At 41.9% G+C, this 18,996-nt stretch overlaps 1 protein-coding gene across 3 annotated transcripts in view; it reads left to right on the top strand.

The window, feature by feature from the left end:
• LHFPL3 (LHFPL tetraspan subfamily member 3) overlaps positions 1 to 17,386 on the top strand; it is a 539,792-nt gene extending 522,406 nt beyond the window's left edge. For all 3 annotated transcript variants that reach the window (XM_032276352.1, XM_032276351.1, XM_032276350.1), the window contains one exon: positions 15,041 to 17,386. Coding sequence is in view for 1 of the 3 variants with exons in the window: in XM_032276350.1 (XP_032132241.1) it covers positions 15,041 to 15,069 (29 nt within the window). In the remaining 2 variants the exon portion in view is untranslated. The remainder of the gene's footprint in view (positions 1 to 15,040) is intronic.
• Positions 17,387 to 18,996: the final 1,610 nt, after the last annotated feature.

Below are 18,996 nucleotides of genomic sequence, written 5' to 3'. Positions count from 1 at the left end.
TAACGTGGAAGACAGTAGAATGTTTAGCTCTGCTTGCTTTCCAAGGCACTGAATTTTCAAAATGATAATGGCACATTTTTTCCCAGTTATAAAAATGATGCATGTTCACCTCACTGGATAAAGAAAAAGAAAAATCAGATCTTTCTTTTTCAGAGTTAAAAAACATCCTAACTCTACCATTCAGAGCTCAACTAACATTATGGTGTAGATACTTCCATATTTTTTCTATGTACATATAAACATAAACATAGTTGATTTTCAAAAATGAGGTTCCATCAATCATGCTACTTTCATATCCTGCTTTATTCTTTTATTATGGTATGTATATTACTCATTTATTATAGATCTATGCACTCATTTTAAATGGCTATACAGGCTGAGCACAGCGGCTCATACTTGTTGTAATCCCAGAACTTTGTCATGCTGAGGCAGGAGGATTGCTTGAGGCCAGGAGTTTGAGACCAGCCTGGCCAACATGGTGAAACCCCATCTCTACTAAACACACAAAAATTAGCTTGGTGTGGTGGCACACCCCTGTAATCCCAGCTACTCAGGAGGCTGAGGTGGGAGAATTACTTGAACCTGGGAGGTGGAGGCTGCAGTAAGCCGAGATCGCACCTCTGCACTCCAGCCTGGGTGACAGAACGAGACCCTGTCTCAAAAAGAAAAAAATGCTATTCTTTGGACTTTAAGCACATAACCTGTTATTAATTGAGATCACAGTCTCCATCTGTGCACAGCAGAGAAAGTAGTAGAATAATAGGCGAGACCATATCAAGACTCAGATTTGTCTGGGAGTTATATCTAAGTAAAATGCCCAATAAACAGCAGAGCAGGACCTAATCTGCCTTTGCTCTTTGTTATCCTTACTGTGGTATGGATACTACTCAGAGTCCTAATCAGTGAGTTACTTTTGTCACTGATAAAATGGCATTAATAACATCACCTGCCACGTAAGGGTATTTGCAGGATTGCACAGCATAATGTACCTAAAGCACTTAGCACAATGCCTAACAGGTAGGTCTCAGTAAAGATAGGTATTATCATTATAGAGAACCCTTAACATCCAAGTCAGGGGTCTCACAGGGAATGAGGATCACAGCTGATTTCTAAGCTCTTCTGGGAGATGTCCTTACCAGGGACATCATTTGACTCAGAGCATGACCGCATTCATGAAACAGAAGACAGTCTCCCAGGGTCAGTCTGCTGGCACCTTCACTCCACCTTCCAGCCAAAGGCCAAGTATTTCCAACACTCACACACCATCCTTGGTACCTATAAAACTCTCAAGTTATTTTTAAATGCTTAAGTCCAAACAAGCACTAAGAAACTATATAATTTTTTTATTCTATTATTTGTTGAAATAAGAAAAACTTCACAGGAAGTTCTTAGAAACTGCTTTTCTCAATTCTACTCTATTTCATCTCCTCTCTGTCTCTCCCTAAAGAGGTCAGGAGTTCGAGACCAGGACCTTAATGCTGACCTTATTCCTCAGAAACACCCTATAAAATAGGCATCACATCTAGTTCAGCAAGTAAAATGACTTGGCCACATCTAAGAAGCAGCCAACCCAGGATCCAAACTTTTATCTGGCTGATTCCAAAGTCCAGGTGCTAATAATCTTAAACTTGAGTGCACATGAGAATCATCTGGGATCTCAATACTACTTCTGTAGTTTCAGGTGTACCCTAGAACCTGCATATTCCCAAATATGCAGGTGATTGAGATCCAAGGAGGCACACAGGTCCTGCTCTGTCATTGACCACACAGCATTAATGAAGTCCAGCCATAGGATTTTCTTCACCTAGTCGTTACCAAAGTAGCTTTTGTGAAATTTCAGTACACCCCAGAATAAGCTATGTGTATATTCTGGATAGTTGCCAATTTATGAAATGGGTCCCAGAGCAGAGCTGAGACACACCTGGTTTCTGGATATTTCTGCTGCATCTGTAGAAATCTTCATTATCATCACCCCAGAACATGGTCAAGTCAATTGGATGACCTTTCCTCCTCTGAAATCCTAATCATCTATCCCCTAGGCCAGCTCATCTTATCAGCTTCTGACCCAGTTAGCTTTCCTACTTCACAACAGGTTTCTAATGCTTTATGTCAGTGTGGGAGAAATGGCAAGTTGGGAAGATTTGTGACTTTGCATTCGGGAGGCAGCAGGGTAGAGCAGTAGCTTTCAAACTAGATTCCGTCAACCCTCAGGACGCTGTAGAGGTGCAAGGGGCAGGGGAGAAAGAAAAGCCTGGGAGCTCTGAGCCCTTCACTGGAGCAGCTGTGCTCAATTCTGTTTCATATACAGAATTGGGATTTCTGAAAGTCACTCAAAAAGCTTTTCAGTGGGGTGGGTGAGAAAGAAACTGGAAAAACAGTAGAAAGAGAGAAGTTACAAGAGCTGGATTCTAATCCCAGCTCTTCAGCTAAGCTGCTGTGTGACTTTGGGGAATTGTTTCATCTCTCTGGGCTTCAGGGTGTTTAGCTGAAAAACATAAAAACACTGGAAGTTGATGCCTGGTTTAGTCTGGTAGTCTGCCAGGCTGCTGTAACAAAATCCCACAAACCTGGAAGCTCGAACACAGAAATAGACTTTCTCGGCATTCTGAAGGCTAGAAATCCAAGATCAAGGTGTGACAGGTTTGATTTCTCCTGAGGCCCCTCTCCTTGGCTTGTGTCCTCACATGGCTTTTTCTCTGACCATGTGAACCTGGTATTTCTTCCTCCTATAAAGACATCAGTCATACTGGATTAGGGCCCCACTCTTAAGATCTCATTTTATCTTTTTTTTTTTTTTTAAGACATGGAGTCTCGCTCTGTTGTCCAGGCTGGAATGGAGTGGTACAATCTCGGCTCACTGCAACCTCTACCTCCCGAATTCTAGCAATTCCCCTGCCTCAGCCTTCGGAGTAGCTGGGACTATGAGCACATGCCACTAGGCCTGGCTACTTTTTGTATTTTAGTAGAGACGTGGTTTCACCGTGTTGCCCAGGCTGGTCTCGAACTCCTGAGCTCAGACAATACTCCCACCTCAGCTTGACTAGGTGCTAGGATTACAGGTGCGAGGCACTGCCCCTGGCCTCATTTTATCTTAATTGCCTTCTTAAAGACTCTGTCACCAAATACAGTCACACTGGGCATGAGGGCTTCTATATTAACACTTTGGGAGACACAATTCAGCGCATTGCCCAAGGCTCCTTTCATTAAACACCAGGGGTTGTTGAGCAGCAGCTATGTGCCAGGCTCTCCTCCAGGTGCCAGGGACATGGTGGCATCCCAGAAATGCCCCTTGTCTACAGCCTACCCACCTGATCTCAGAAGCCTGGTTACCACCTGGATGGGTGAAATGACCTTTGCACTTGAGGAGCTCACTGTCTAAAAGGTGAGCTCCATTAAGGGATGATTGTGGCGAAACAGAGACCCAAAAAAGATAAGAGAGCAGTTCAGCAAGTGCCTCCCAGGGAAGCAACCTCAGATGAAATGTGAAACATAAACAGGTGTTCACCAGTCAGAAAACTGGAGGAGGGGCTTTTCAGCAAACGGAGCAAAGGCCCCAAGGTAGAACACATCCAGGAGGCTAGAGCGCAGTCTGAGGTGGGGAACCCCAGAGGAGGGGCTGGAGCAGGGAGAGGAGGCTTCAGGAGGCCTCATGAGCTGTGCCAGACAGCCATGCATATTCAGCAGAAGGTATCACTGCTAAAAAGTTTTAAGCTGGGCCAGGCACGGTGGCTCATACCTGTGATCCCAGTACTTTGGGAGGCCGAGGTGGGCAGATCATTTGAGGTCAGGAGTTCGAGACCACCCTGGCCAACATGGTGAAACCCCATCTCTACTAAAAATACAAACATTTGCTGGGTGTGGTGGCGCACACCTGTAGTCCCAGCTACTTGGGAGGCTGAGGCAGGAGAATCACTTGAAGGTGGGAGACAGAGATTGCAGTGAGCCAAGATTGCATCACTGCACTCCAGCTTGGGCAACAGAGTGAGACTCTGTCTAAAAAAAAAAAAGAGAGAGAAAAAAGTTTTAAGCTAAAGAACAATCTGTTCATTTCTGCATTTTAGAAATCCCTAAAATTCTAGAATTCTATTAGCAGTCTCTGGCTCTCCATGACTGCTACGTCATTTGTGGCCGACCAGTGTCACCCAGCCAGTGAGGTTTTAGCAGCACGGCTACTAAATACCTCAATTCTTGGTTACTTCTCTCACAGGGCCGTCGTGGGTGTGTGTGCCTGTGTGTGTGTGCTCATTAAATCTTGGTTATAAACTACCTTCTGGACCCTGCAGTCTGCTTCCCTTTGGTATAGAGAGGAAGCATACATCATACTCAAATGTCTTATTTCATTACAATAAACACCCATAAGGATAATTAGAACCAGGACTATTAAATTTGTGGTAATAAAGGCATGTAAAACTTAGTGATCCTGAACTCTCTGCCTGCTAAAGATTCACTAAGACCGTAGGTTCACATGCTGAGAAACAAAACCCTCACAGCTTCCTGGAGGAGAGAATGAACTTAAAGTTTTAAAGAGCTGTACCTTACCATAACATCACTGACACTCACAGAGTAGCTGGAAGAAAGGGGAACATCAGTTGGGTTTTTATAGGTAATTGTTAGTAATCTGCTAATTAACAACACTGATTCTGGGGCTTTCTGAGAAATTTGCAAAAGACAATCCTTTTCTATTGTAAATTCTATGCTAAAAGAGGATTAAATAAAGCATTAAAGCAATTAGATGCGCAAACACAGATATATCAATATACATTGTTCAGGTAATATAATTAATAAGAAAATCTTCTCCCAACCCAGAAAACCTTTCCATAAAGGTAGTAGAGAAAGAAAAAGTTTATTACTGAATAAGAATTAAACCAGAATGGGATATACATCACAGGCAATTTGCGAAGAGATTGCTGACAGAAAGAAATCTCACCCTTTTTTGTTTGTTTGTTTGATATGAAGTCTCGCTGTCGCCCAGGCTGGAGTGCAGTGGCAGGGTCTTGGCTCACTGCAACCTCCACCTGCCAGGCTCAAGTGATTCTCCTGCCTCAGCCTCCCAGGTAGCTGAAGTTATAGGATTTTTTAAATTTTTTTATTAGAGACAGGGTTTCACCATGTTGGCCAGACTGGTCTCAGACTCCTGACCTCAGGTGATCCACCCACCTCGCCCTCCTAAAGTGCTGGGATTACAGGCATGAGCCACCGCACCTGGCCACCAATATATTAGTTCTTGTCAAATGCACTAAGAGTCAAGGATGCTACACTCTCACCCTGCTGCCATGGACCCGTATTTTGGGCTTCAACAGCAAAAGCCCTTCGACCTATGTAAAATATGGCATGGTTTCATGCCAAAACTGAACAGTGAATATTATTAGGATTTATAAATCAGCAGCAACATTCTATTTTGAATGTGCCTGAGTAAGGCCTACAAAGTAATTGTGCCTGTTTTCTTGCTTTTACTATATTTCACAATGTTCCTTAAGGGGGAGGAGTAGAAGAAGATGAGAAAGAGATGTTCATGAATTAATTGAAATCCCTTCTTGTGAAATACTTACTTTCCAAAGAAAAAAACACATGAGAAAGTGTTGTGCCTTGTGTCACAGTCTAATTGTCCACTGCATTCAGAAATAGCACAGAATTATCAAGGCCTGAATCTTAGGCCATTTTCTGCCCCTTCTCAGCAAAGATCTGCATGAGTAGCTAGAAGAACAATTTTAGTAACTATCTTCTCCATCTCTCCTGTGTTAAAATTGGTATGTCAGATCCAAAGGGAGATGGAGGAGACAGAAAGAGAGAAAAAGAGAGACAGAAAGAGGCACAAAATATAAAGGTTAAGGCAGAAGATATAAAGGTCATAAAAAGAAGAACCTGACTGTGAGCAGTGACTCATGCCTGTAATCCCAGCACTTTGGGAGGCCAAGGCGGGCAGATTGCTAGAGCCCAGGAGTTCAAGATCAGCCTGGGCAACATGGTAAAACCCCTTCTCTACAAAAAATACAGAAAGTAGCCAGGTGTGGTGGCGCCCGCCTATAATCACAGCTACTCAGGAGGCTGAGATGGAAGGACCACTTGAGCCCAGGTCAAATCTGCAGTGAGCGGTGATTGCACCACTGCAGTCCAGCGTAGGTGACACAGTGAGAACTTCTCTCAAAAAAAAATAAAAATAAAATAATTTTTTAAAAAAGAAGAAAAATCTAGAAGAAAGGAAATAAAAGGTACAAAGACTACTGCAAATGGTACCTTCTTTACCCATTTCCTAGATTCCTCTCTACATATTCATACTGGAAAAAATATATTATTGCAACTAACTGATGAAATCTCTTCCATCTGTGGGCTTAAGATGAAAAAGCCCTTTCCCATCTCTGCTGCCTCTGCCCCACTCCTTAATGGAGGTGAAAAAAACGCAAAAGCCCCGAAAGTCCACATTGAAATTGCAGGTCACTTAGTATCTCTACCAGTCACTTGAGATGTGCTTTGGTAGGTTTTTCATAGATTCCTGTGCTTCATTATTTTGTTTGTTTGTTAGTTTGTTTGTTTTTGAGACAGAATCTCACTCTGTTTCCCAGGCTGGAATGCAGCAGAAAAATCTTAGCTCACTGCAACCTCCACCTCCTGGGTTCAAGCGATTCTCCTGCCTCAGCCTCTCAAGTAGCTGGGATTACAGGTGTGCACGACCACACCTGGCTAATTTTTATATTTTTCTTAGAGATGAGGTTTTACCATGTTGCCCAGGCTGGTCTCGAACTCCTGGCCTCAAGTGATCCACCCACTTCAGCCTCCCAAAGTGCTGGGATTACAGTGTGAGCCATCTTGTAGTTTTCTCCATTCATTTGACAAACAATGTCTGAGTACCTGTTGTACACCAAGCACCTTATTAGGCTAGGAATACAAAGTGAATAGAACAATCTGCATCAGGGAGCTTGGTCCAGTGTCCTGCTTCTGAAAGCATGGTACCTGCCCAGCAGCATCAGTGTCACCCAGGAGTTGGTTAGAAATGTAAGTTCTTGGCCGGGCGCGGTGGCTCACGCCTGTAATCCAAGCACTTTGGAGGCCAAGGTGGGCGGATCACCTGAGGTCGGGAGTTCAAGACCAGCCTGACCAACATGGTGAAACCCACCTTTAAAAAAAAAAGAAATGTAAGTTCTTACTGGGCGCCGTGGCTCACGCCTGTGATCCTAGCGCTTTGGGAAGCTGAGGCAGGTGGATCGCTTGAGCCCAAGAATCCAAATTGAGATCAACCTGGGCAATGTCAGAAGTTCTCATCTCTACAAAAAGTAAGCAAAATTAGCCAAGCCTCGCTATACATGCTTATAGTCCTAACTACTCTGGAGGTGGAGGTAGGTGGATCAATTGAGCCCAGAGGTTGAGACTGTAGTGAGCCCAGATCATGCCATTGCACTCCAGCATGGGAAACAGCAAGACTCTGTTTAAAAAAAAAAAAAGAAAGAAAGAAAGAAAGAAAGAAAGAAAGAAAAAGAAATGCATGTTCTCAGGCTCCACCCCAGACCTACTGAATCAAAATCTGCATTTTTAAGAAGATACTCAGGTGATTCTTATGCATACTGAAGTTTGAGAAGCACTGACCTAGTGGACTATTATTGGTGAGAAGATGAAGATACTTTTTTTTTTTTGATGGTATCTCACTCTGTCTCCCAGGCTAGAGTACAGTGGTGGTATAATCTTGGCTCACTGCTACTTTTGCCTCCCAGGGTTCAAGTGATTCTCCTGCCTCAGCCTCCCTAGTAGCTGGGATTATAGGCATACACTACCATACCCAGCTAATTTTTGTATTTTTAGTAGACACGGGGTTTCACCATGTTGGCCAGGCTGATCTTGAGCTCCTAACCTCAAAATGATGTGCCTGCCTCCGCCTCCCAAAGTGCTGGGATTACAGACGTGAGCCACCATACCCGGCTAAAGATACTCTTTTATTTCACATCTCTTCCATTTGTTCAGCAAGGGTTAAATGATCACCTTACATAGATCAAGCACTTAGCTAGGTGCTGGGGGTGCAATAGTGAGCAATACAGAGGAGGCTTTGATGGCATGCAACTCACATTCTGGTGTGGGAGAAGAAGAGAAAACAAAGATACATGAGATAATTACAGATCATAAGTAGCACTACGAGGCAAATAAATGGTAATATGGTAGAAAGAAATCAAAATGAGCTACGACCGAGTCTTTGGAAGTTATTTCTACTTAGCATCTTGCTTTCTGTTCAAAAACCCAGTCACTGGTACTGAAAGAGTCAAAGATTACACACTTTGTCTTTCTTTTCTTTCTCCCCAGTCCCTGACTCCTCCCTCAGCACATGTCAGTGACACTATGGATGCCACCAAACAGACATTGTCACATGCATAGCCTGTTGAGAAAGCTTGGCTGTGAGCAACTAATAATTTAGCTGCAAACTAAATTATAAGTCTCAGAAGAAAGTATTATGCTAGTGTTGCCCTTTCAGTTAGCATAAGAAGGCATTAGAGAATCTATCTTGGGCTGGTGACTGGGGTGTAGCTTCCTGTCCAGCTGTCTTCTGGCATCATGTGCAGTACAGGGTCAGAGAGTGTAGATTGATGAGTAGGAGGGTGGCATACAAGTAAAGACCCAAGTCTTTACCAGTCCACTGGCCAATTACAAAACAACCACAACAAATCAGTCTACAAAGCTATAATAATATATAAAATTAATTTTGATCAGTTAACAACCAAAGTTGGTCTTACACCTTAAAATTCAGCCCAGAAGTATAGTGTGAACATGCATTTAGGTTCAACACAGATCTGATTGCTTGAGCCCAGAAGGTAGAGGTTAGAGTAATGTGAGACCGGATTGCAACCCTGCACTCCAGCCTGGGTGACAAAGCTAGACTGTCTCAAAAAAAAGGAGGGGAGTGGGGAGTTGTTCAATGGGTAAAGCATTTCAGTTTTGCAAAATGAAAAAGTTCTGGAGGTCTATTTTACAACAATGTGAATATATTTAACAGTATTGAAGTATATACACTTAAAAATGACTAAGATGGTAAGTGTTATGTTTGGTGTTTTTTACCAGAAGGAAGGAAAGTGCCACGACTCTTAAAGCCCAGATTCAAGGGTAAGGGAGCATAGACCTCACCTCTCCATGGAGGAATGTCAAAGAATCTATAGTCATCTTTAACCTGCCATACCCACTGTAGGGCCCATCATGTAGAGAGCACCTGAGGACACTGAGGATGAGATATTCTTTCTGGGAGACTGCACTCCACATCTCAGAGATGAAGGATATCACAAGTCCTTGTTAGAAGTAGGTGCAGTTTGAAACAATAGATTTGGAGTAAATGGCAAAGCTTGTTCAATGAGAAAAAATAGCCTGGAATTCCTCCTTTACTCATTTTTGCAACGAAGATTCAGCTAGCCACTCTGCCCAAAGTCTGACTGCTCCCACCAAACATTTTTCTTGCTCAGTGCCTGCTCCCCAGCTCTCCTGACTGTGAGGGCTCCAGATCCTGACTAAAAAGGTCAGATGGGTACAATGAGCAGAAACCAACCACAGGAGACATTTCAACATCTGCAAACACATAGAAAATTCAGCCAAGTAGCATTTAGACAGCCTGGACAATGCGGCCATTATAAATACTGCGCTCATGAGCAGTGATTCAAATGACAGCTTTGAAAAGGATTTGCAAAGAGCCCTTTGGAAATGGAACATGGGCAACTCCGAGCCCGTGACATGTTACAAGGACAAAACTGACTGAACAAAGATCCAGAGCAGCATTGAATGTCTTATTTATTCATTCTTGCTCTGTACAAACCTGGGAGAATGTGACATCTTTTAAATTACCTCCCCTGATAGGCAACATCCACGGTGCATGGGAAATGTTAGCAAAGTTATTTAAAGAGCGGAATGTTCCACAAGGTGGCAATTACACCACAGTGATGCTTTCACTAAATTCTGCAAATTGTCCTGCTGTCTCACGGTCTTAGACTGAAGGAGTGATGGCCACATCTGGAGAGGAAATTCCTGACTTTTATTTCCTTCCACTTACTCTCTTATTTTAAGAGCTAGCCCTTGCCGAGTCTTCAGGTGGAAAACTCTTCATTGCGCATGCTATCTAAGTAGTTGTAATAGCATTGTAATTTTACTCCCCCAATAAAGTGTTTTCCTGATATTCTGCAGGGAGTGGTTGTGTTCGGATCACCGCTGGTTATTGTTAGTTAGCCTAAGTCTGCAGAACTTCTGCATGCCCTGAGGTTTCTGTTGCATGGTGGTGGTATACAGTAGGAATTAAAAAAATGCTCTGGTAGCAATGTCTAAGTAACTCCAATCCAAGCAAACATTACCAGCAGGCCTGATGAACAGTGTGCACTCATGGGCAAGGCTGGGATTAGGGTGAGGCTAGGTACCTAGGGTGCAAGCTTTTTTATTTGTTTGTTTGAAACAGGTTCTCACTCTGTCACCCAGTCTGGAGTGTAGTGGTACGTTCATGGCTCACTGCATGATCCTAAATTTCCCAAGTAGCTGGAAACACAGGTGTGCACCATCACACCTGGCTAATATTATTTTTATTTTTTGTAGAAACTGCATCTCCCTATGTTGCCCAGGCTGGTCTTGAACTCCTGGGTCAAGCGATCCTCCCATCTTGGCCTCTCAAAGTGCTGGGATTACAGGCATGAGCCAGTGACTGGCCCTGCAAATTTTAAAGAAGCACTCACCACCCAGGCGCAGTGGCTCATGCCTGTAATCCCAGCACTTTGAGAGGCCAAGGCGAGCAGATCGCCTAAGGTCAGGAGTTTGAGACCAGCCTGACCAACAGGGAGAAACCTCATCTCTACTAAAAATACAAAAAATTAGCTGGCCGTCACGGCGCATGCCTGTAATCCCAGCTATTTGGGAGGCTGAGGCAGGAGAATCACTTGAACCTGGGAGGCAGAGGTTGTGGTGAGCTGATATTGCACCACTGCACTCCAGCCTGGGCAACAAGAGAGAAATGCCACCTCAAAAAAAAAAAAAAAGGTAATAAAATAAAATAAAGAATCGCTCATCTTACATTTGCATGTGAGCTCCTTAAATTTTATACCCTAGGTACTCACTTGCCTCACCCTATTCCAGGTCTGGCTCATTGCCTTCACACTTTCATTCTTCACTTACTTCTCAGCTCCCTGCCCCCCACAGATACTGTGGGTCAGAAGTACAGTCCCAGTGTTGACAATAGTCAACAAAGAAGAAACCTTTAATGGCCAGACACAGTGGCTCATGCCTGTAAATCCCAACACTTCAGGAGGCCAAGGTGGGAGAATCACTTGAGCTCAGGAGTTTGAGACAAGCCTGGACAACAAAGTGAGACCCCACCTCTACAAAAAAAATGTAAAAGTTAGCTGAGCATGGTGACACATGCCTGTGGTATCAGTTACGTGGGAGTCTGAGGTGGGAGAATCACTTGAGCCTGGAGGTGGTAGAGGCTGCAGTGAACTATGATCGTGCCACCATACTCGAGAAGCCTGAGTCACAGAGCAAGACCCTGTCTCAAAAAGAAGAGGAAGGGGAAGAGGAGGAGGAAAAGGAAAAGGAGGAGGAGAAGGAAGAGGACGAGGAAGAAGAAGAATAACAATAGGAAGAGGAGGAAGAAGAAGAGGAGGAGGAGGGGAAAAAAGGAAGGAGAAGAAGGAGGAGGAGGAGGCAGAAGAAGAAGAGAGCTTTAAGAATGAAGGATTGACTAATCAATAGTGAGATTATAGCAAAGGATCTAATGAGGGATCTGGCCATATGAAGGCCATGGGTGACCCAAGACCGGAGCAGATTCAAGAAGGGTTGTTGGTGAGCAACCTGTTCTGGTCAGGCCCCAGTCTATGGGCCCAGATGATGAAGGAGAAAGAGAAACCCTTGTGAGACTGGCCACAGAGGTTCCCTTCCTGTAAGATCTTCCCAGGGAGACATCTACCCTGCTAGAGGCTCCCTGCTTCTTCCTGCAGGTATGCGTGCCAGTGCTCTGAGGTCTAATCTAAAACCTTTGCCACACTCACTGCTCCCTTCCCAGACCACTGAGAACACGTCTTACCCTGCCTGGGATGCAGCCTTAGATACATGTACTTCCTTCTTGGCAATCTCGTATTTTTCTTTCATCCTGTGATGTCATAAAGTCAAACCAGGAAGCTTGGAGCCAAGGAGAAAGAAACAGGGAGTCTCTGGTTCATGAATGCCAACAAATGATTAATACCAAAGCAGGCTTTTCTATCATGAAATTAGGAGTGTATTTACTTAAGAGCCTCAAGAAAATAAGGATCAGCCTCCTGCCCCACATTTCCCCTGCCCCACACACATAGATGGCCCTCTGTGGTCTCCCTATTCATCCCTCTACTTATACTATTTTCTTGTTTTTTGAGATGGAGTCTTGTTCTGTCAACCAGGCTGGAGTGCAATGGTGTGATCTCGGCTCACTACAACCTCTGCCTCCTGGGTTCAAGCAATTCTCCTGCCTCGGCCTCCCAAGTAGCTGAGATTATAGGCACCTGCTACCATGCCTGGCTATATATATATATATATTTTTTTTTTTTTGTATTTTTAGTAGAGACGGGGTTTTGCCATGTTGGCCAGGCTGTTCTCGAACTCCTGACCTCAGGTGATCCACCCGCCTCAGCCTCTCAAAGTGCTGGGATTACAGGCATGAGCCACCATGCCCAACTGATTTTTTTATGGCCACATAGTACTCCATGGTGTGTATGTACCACACTTTCTTTATCCAGTCCATCACTGATGGGCACCTAGGCTGATCCCATGTCTTTGCTATTGTTAATAGTGCTGCAACGAACATACGAGTGCATGTGTCTTTTTGGTAGAAGGATTGGTTTTCCTTTGGGCATATACCCGCTAATGGGATTGCTAGGTTGAATGGTAGTTCCATTTTAAGTTCTTGGAGAAATTTCTAAACTGCTTTCCACAGTGGCTGATTGTGTTGCTTTTAATAATATCTAAAGAAAGTGTTCCTTTCTGTAGGGCTTCTGCCAGCATGACTCAATCTCAGAGAATCATTATAGACTAATCATCATTAGGACATGATCATATTTCAATTATCCTCTGTGTAGTCTGGGTACATTAAAGTAACCATGAGTTCTCTTACTGAGAGAAGTTCATTAAGATCATAATGTGCATATGATCTTTTTAAATGTGTTGAAAAACAAGGGGGAACAGACTAAAAACAACAGAATGATTCGGGATTCTCTAGCACACTTCAGAAATCTTATCTTGTGTTTTAAAGTGCTCTGTGATACAAAACCTCAGCCTGCCATGGCTCAGGCCTGTAATCCCAAAACTTTGGGACGCCAAGGCGGGTAGATCACCTGAGGTCAGGAGTTTGAGACCAGCCTTGCCAATATGGTAGAACCCTGTCTTTACTGAAAACACAAAAATCAGCCAAGTGTGGTGGCACATACCTGTAATCCCAGCTACTCAGGAGGCTGAGGCAGGAGAATCACTTAAATCTGGAAGGCAGAGGTTGCAGTGAGCCAAGATTGTGCAACTGCACTCTGGCCTGGGTGACAGAGCGAGACCCCATCTCAAAAATAAATATAAATAAATAAATAAATAAAAAATAAAGTGTTCTGTGATGCAAAACCTAACAGGCTGTTTCCTTTTGGCCTAAATATGCCACACCATTATCAGCCAGGTGTATTTACCCAACTTCCCAATATGTAAGATACCCTTAAGCCCTGGTTCACAGTGACAAAGTCTATGAAAATCATTCAAAGCATAGGGTTAATCACACTGTTTGAAATCTAGCTGTGTTGATAGAGGATCAGTCCCTAATCTGTTGGAGAAAAGGAAAAGTAATTATCCCCTGAGAATTCATCCAAAAGAAATAAAAAAGTTTTGTGACGGGGGTCTTACTCTTGCACCCAGTCTGGAGTGCAGTGACGCAATCTTGGCTTACCACAACCTTGACCTCCCAGGCTCAAGCAATCCTCCCATATCAGCCCCGAGTAGCTGGGACTACAGGCGTACCACCACACGCAGCTAATTTTTGTATGTTTTGTAGAGATGAGATTTTGCCATCATGACTACAAGCTGATTTCAAACTCCTGAGCTCAAGAGATCCTCCTGCCTCAGCCTCCCAAAGTGCTGGAATTATATGTGTGAGCCATAGTACCCAGCCAAGAAACATTTTTAAAAACAAACAGATCTTTATATGAAAGATATCCATATTTATAATAATAAATCAGAAACTTCCCTATATGTCTGACAATAGTGAAACAGTTTAGAATGAAATATTGAGCATAGAGTGGAGAGGAATGAGAATGAAAGAGTATCATGCAACGATTGGAAATTCATGCTGATGGCAGGGCACGGTGGCTCACACCTGTAATCCTAACACTCTGGGAGGCCGAGGAAGGTGGATCACTTCAGCTCAGGAGTTTGAGATCAGCCTAGGCAACATGATGAAACCCTGTCTCTATATTATAAATTAAGTAAAGAAGTAAAGAAAAGAAGCTTATGCCGATGATATGGACAGTGGAAATGTAGAAAATGGTCCTTAATGTAATGGGAAGATGTTTAAAGTGTCATCTATACTGTAATGACAATCGTATAAAATAATTGCACATTTAGATAAGGAATGGAAAGAAATATAGGAAGGAAACAGTTTTGTCAAAGTTATTGGATTGTGGGTGATTCATCTATAATAATTTTGTAGCTGCTATAATATTGAGTTCAAAATAAATAAAACTTGGAAAGAAAAGGAAAACACTCAAGTGACACATTTTTCCATGCTAAGCCGAAAAGTCATTGATGTTTGGGAATGGTCTACACTCTTCCTTGCTCCTCAAAGCAGCCTGTAATCTTGACCCAGATGGAGGGAACATGCACGTTCTTCTGGCTGGGAAGACTGTGCTGTGGGTTGAATGGGAGAGAAATCTCAAACTTTTCAGTATTGTTTGGTAAAAAATGCAAAGTGCATTTGAACCATTCATTGGTGTAATTTTTCCATGACAAATGTTATGCACAAAAATCTTGCAGACAGAAAATGATGCATTTTTTCTCTCCCTCTCTCCACCCCTTTTCTCTCTCTTCCCTCCCATTTCTGCAGTTCTGCTAAGCCAATATTCTCTAGAATGAGCACAAAACAAATCGAACAACAGCTAAACAAATCGAATAACAGCTTTTGTACATCAACATCAAGAAGGAATACGCTCGAGAGAGATCAGAGTATAGAGATGAATATGAACAAGAATGGAACATTCACTTGTCAACGCACCTTCTAAATCTAGATCAGCAGAGATGGGAGTGATTTTCTGGAAAGAGATGTGATTATGGATTAAACACCAGCTCATTGGAAACTCATTGGATGAGATCAGAAAATGTTCATGAAAAACGTGTTCAGGAAATAAGGAAGAGGAATATAAATGCTCTAGAGTTAACATGTAAAATATATATGTACTGAGGTTTGTAAACTGTCCTTTTTAAATCAAACTGAAAACAAAAAGCTTTAACCTTTCAACAGAATTTTTAAAAAGGCAGTTAGTTCTAAATTATTCCTATCTCAATAACCAAGAGGCTGATCAAGCATCATTTATTGAGGAAGCATCTTAGAAAATGCCTCTGAATGTTTTTGTAGGAGCCGTAACCTTTGGTTCTTTGTCTCTACCATTCATTTACTTCACTGTATACTTAGTTACAACCACTCAGTTATTAAGAGACATAACGCTTCAAACTTTTTATCAAGTCTGTGTTGTGTTTAATCTGTCCATACAAGTTATTACTGAGAAAATTTTTATGCCATTTACTATTACTCCATCAAGCTATATATTACAGGAAGTACATCTTTACATCATAGGTTCCCAAGCGACATAGATTTCCCTATCTTTCAGGAAACAGCATCAAGGAACTCTGAAAAATATAGAAAGTCCATTTTCACCTTGGATGCTCATGTGTAATATTATAGGCTACTCTCAAATAAATACTTTTTTTCTAATTCTCCCTAGTATATGCATAGGAATTTAAAATACTTTCTAAATAAGTATCTAAAATATCTTCTATTTTTTTCCTATTTCTTTGCCATACATGTTATCAGAAATCCATATCTTCTGTTTCCCTTACTGACAGGCACTCATTTTTATTTTTTATGATCATTCCATTAAACATATTTCTAAATAATAGTAAGTGGTACTAACAGCATAAATAATAATTTAATAGCCTTAGAAATAAATGACTATATACTTATACAGGTTGAAAAAAACTCAGTAGGAATAAGTTACCTTTTTGTTTACTAATGTTAGTTTCAAAAATACTCAGATTCACTTTAGTTGGCTGACATCTGGAAGTAGTTAACAACTAACCAGTTGACTTCAACAATCATTTGCTCCCAGGCTTCCCCACCATCAGCCTCATCACATATCCTGCCAATATCCAACAACAGAGAAATATTTGACATTGAAATAGCCCACTGCCTGAGAATGAACACAAGCTAACATATACATGCAAGGGTACTTAGTGGAAGCCAAACCATGTTACCTGAGCAGCAAACATCGACGTGTAGAATGCTTTTATTCATATATTCAAAATTAAGAACAAATTAGTATATATCCCTAGAACATCAGATGAAAGATAACACAAGAAGTGATACAGATCAGAGTTCACTTCTCTTACCCTCTCTCTGTTAGGACCACATTCCTATTTTAGCCAAATGTTTCTGGTGCAAGCCATCTTTTCACCATAAATGGCATTATGTTTCAAATGGCTAAAAGCATATTACAGGTATGCTTAAAGGGGTAAAATCCAATTCACAGAGATGTGGCTTTTCTGAGGAACCAAATTACGGGCATACTTAGTATCTACAACTAAAGTAGTAGTCATTCTGAGGATTATTTGTTGCTTTAAGTATTAGCTGCCTACTGTATCCGTAACACCCTACTTACTAAATTTAATTACACACAACTTTTCAAGAGTTCGTATTTTATTTGAAGGGAGGTACCTGTCTACCTTATCTACAATAAAAACAGAAGGCATTGGCTGTCCTTCATCCATGCAAACTATAGATTCCATCGGGAGTCCTACATCACTAACAGTGGTGTTAACAAAACTAAGAAAGTACTTCCTATCCACATGCAAATGTTTTAAAAAAGTTTTGCCATAAAACTTAAGTGTAATTTAGCATTCCACAGTGCTCTAAAGATGGGTCATTGACGATGTACCATTTGTATATAGGTAATACACATGTAAATCACTAAATGTTAATTAAGTCTAAGAAGTAGGTTTTTATCTTTTTAAAAAACCAAAAAAAAAAAGTGACTCCCTTTCTCATTCTGTTCTGTTGTATTGCGTCTAAAAGTTGTGTGTAATTTTTTTAAGGTCCAGGAAATGTAAAGAAATTTGTTGGAATATCTGAATTTCCGTAAAAAGTAAAAATAAAATAAGATTTTGTTACTTAAAAGAACTTTTGATGGTGTGGTACATCTTCGGTGCATTCAGTTTCTGTCTTTGTCCAGTGATCCGGTGACAGCTGATGGTTGGATTGAAGTAACTATCTCAGAAAATCTCCCTGCTCTTGGATTCCATAATACCTGTCAGCAGCAAGACTTTCATGCAGAAGGCATGGTTAAAATCTCCAAAGCCTCATCTAGCCAAATATAGGGACATACACTCAGTGGAATAAAATTGATAACTAAATAAATAGCTGGACTGCTCAAGTAAAACTTGACCTGCAATATCCATTTGCCCAATCTCCCCTTTGCAAATTGAAAAGAGCCAGCCATTCCTCACACATGAGCAACCCTTTTACAATACTTCATGCTAGGTATATCTTGTCTGAGTAGGTTTCCATCTCTGATCCTTGGTTTACTGTATGACTCTGAACAACTCTAAGCCTCAGTGTCTTCATTTGTAAAATAGATATAAATAATATTACTCAGCTCCATAGCATATTTGTAAGTACATAAATTAAACTGTCGTGTGGTTGTACTTGACAGGTAGGGATATTCAGTGAATGTTCATTCCTTCCCCTCCTATTACATGCAAGACACCGAAGGGAAAAAAGAAACGTAAAAAAGTCTCTGCTCTGAGATGCTGAAGACAATTAGAGTGACATTGCTGAGCAGGGATTGAAAATTCAAATGCATACAAGGGCCAATAAATTCACAAAGCAAGCTCAACTTGGGAGATGATAGGAAGTAATAGGAGCTGGCCTAGTACAGTGGCCTGTAACCCCATCACTTTGGGAGGCCAAGGCAGATGGATCACTTGAGTCCAGGAGTTTGAGACCAACCTAGGCAATATAGTGAGATCCCTTCTCTGAAAATAAAAAATAATATTTTTTTAAAAATAAAATAATTTTTTAAAAGGAAGTAGTGGGAACTGTGGAACGCTGAAGAACCTAGGTCCTGTCTCAAGGGAGTAGGTAGTCAACGCTCAGCTCTCATTATTCAACAAATATGTATTGAATTTCTACTATGTGCCAAGAGCTGTTCTAAATTCTGAGAAGAGAGTGATGCATCACACAAAAAAGTTCCCTGCTTTCCTTTCATAGTCTTATGTTCTAGTAGGGAAGACAGACAATAGACAGGAAAATGTCAGCTAATAATAGGTACCCTAAAGAGAATTAAAACAGGGTGATTGATAAAGAAACGGAGAGGGGAGTCAGGTGAGGCCTCTACGAAAAGGTGGCATTTAGAGTGGGACCTGAATGTTTAGAAGCCAAATGTGAAAAAAGCAGAAGGCATGCCAGCCAGGGAACAGCAAGGTGGCAGGGTGGGGAGCCACGCGGGGTTAGCCAGGACAGCTCTGGGCTTTGTAGGCCTGGGTAGTTTGTACGTTTTAAGTGTGAGAAAAAGCCACTGAAGGATCTTAAGCAAAAGAGTGATGTAAACTATTTCACATTTCTAAAAGATTACTTTTGGTTTCTGCATCTAGCAGTATCAACTAGACACTCTAAAAAGCCTTTTTTTTTTTTTTTAATTTTTGAGAAAGAGTCTTGCTCTGTGGCCCAGACTGGAGTGCAGTGATGCAATCTCAGCTCACTGCAACCTCTGCACCACCACACCCAGGTAA

Source organism: Sapajus apella, unplaced genomic scaffold (genome assembly GCF_009761245.1).
Source record: "Sapajus apella isolate SASKATOON/1434 unplaced genomic scaffold, GSC_monkey_1.0 scaffold7, whole genome shotgun sequence".
Classification (NCBI taxonomy): domain Eukaryota; kingdom Metazoa; phylum Chordata; class Mammalia; order Primates; family Cebidae; genus Sapajus; species Sapajus apella.
The sequence above is the reverse complement of the archived record's forward strand: the minus strand, read 5'-3'. Positions and strand labels throughout refer to the sequence as shown.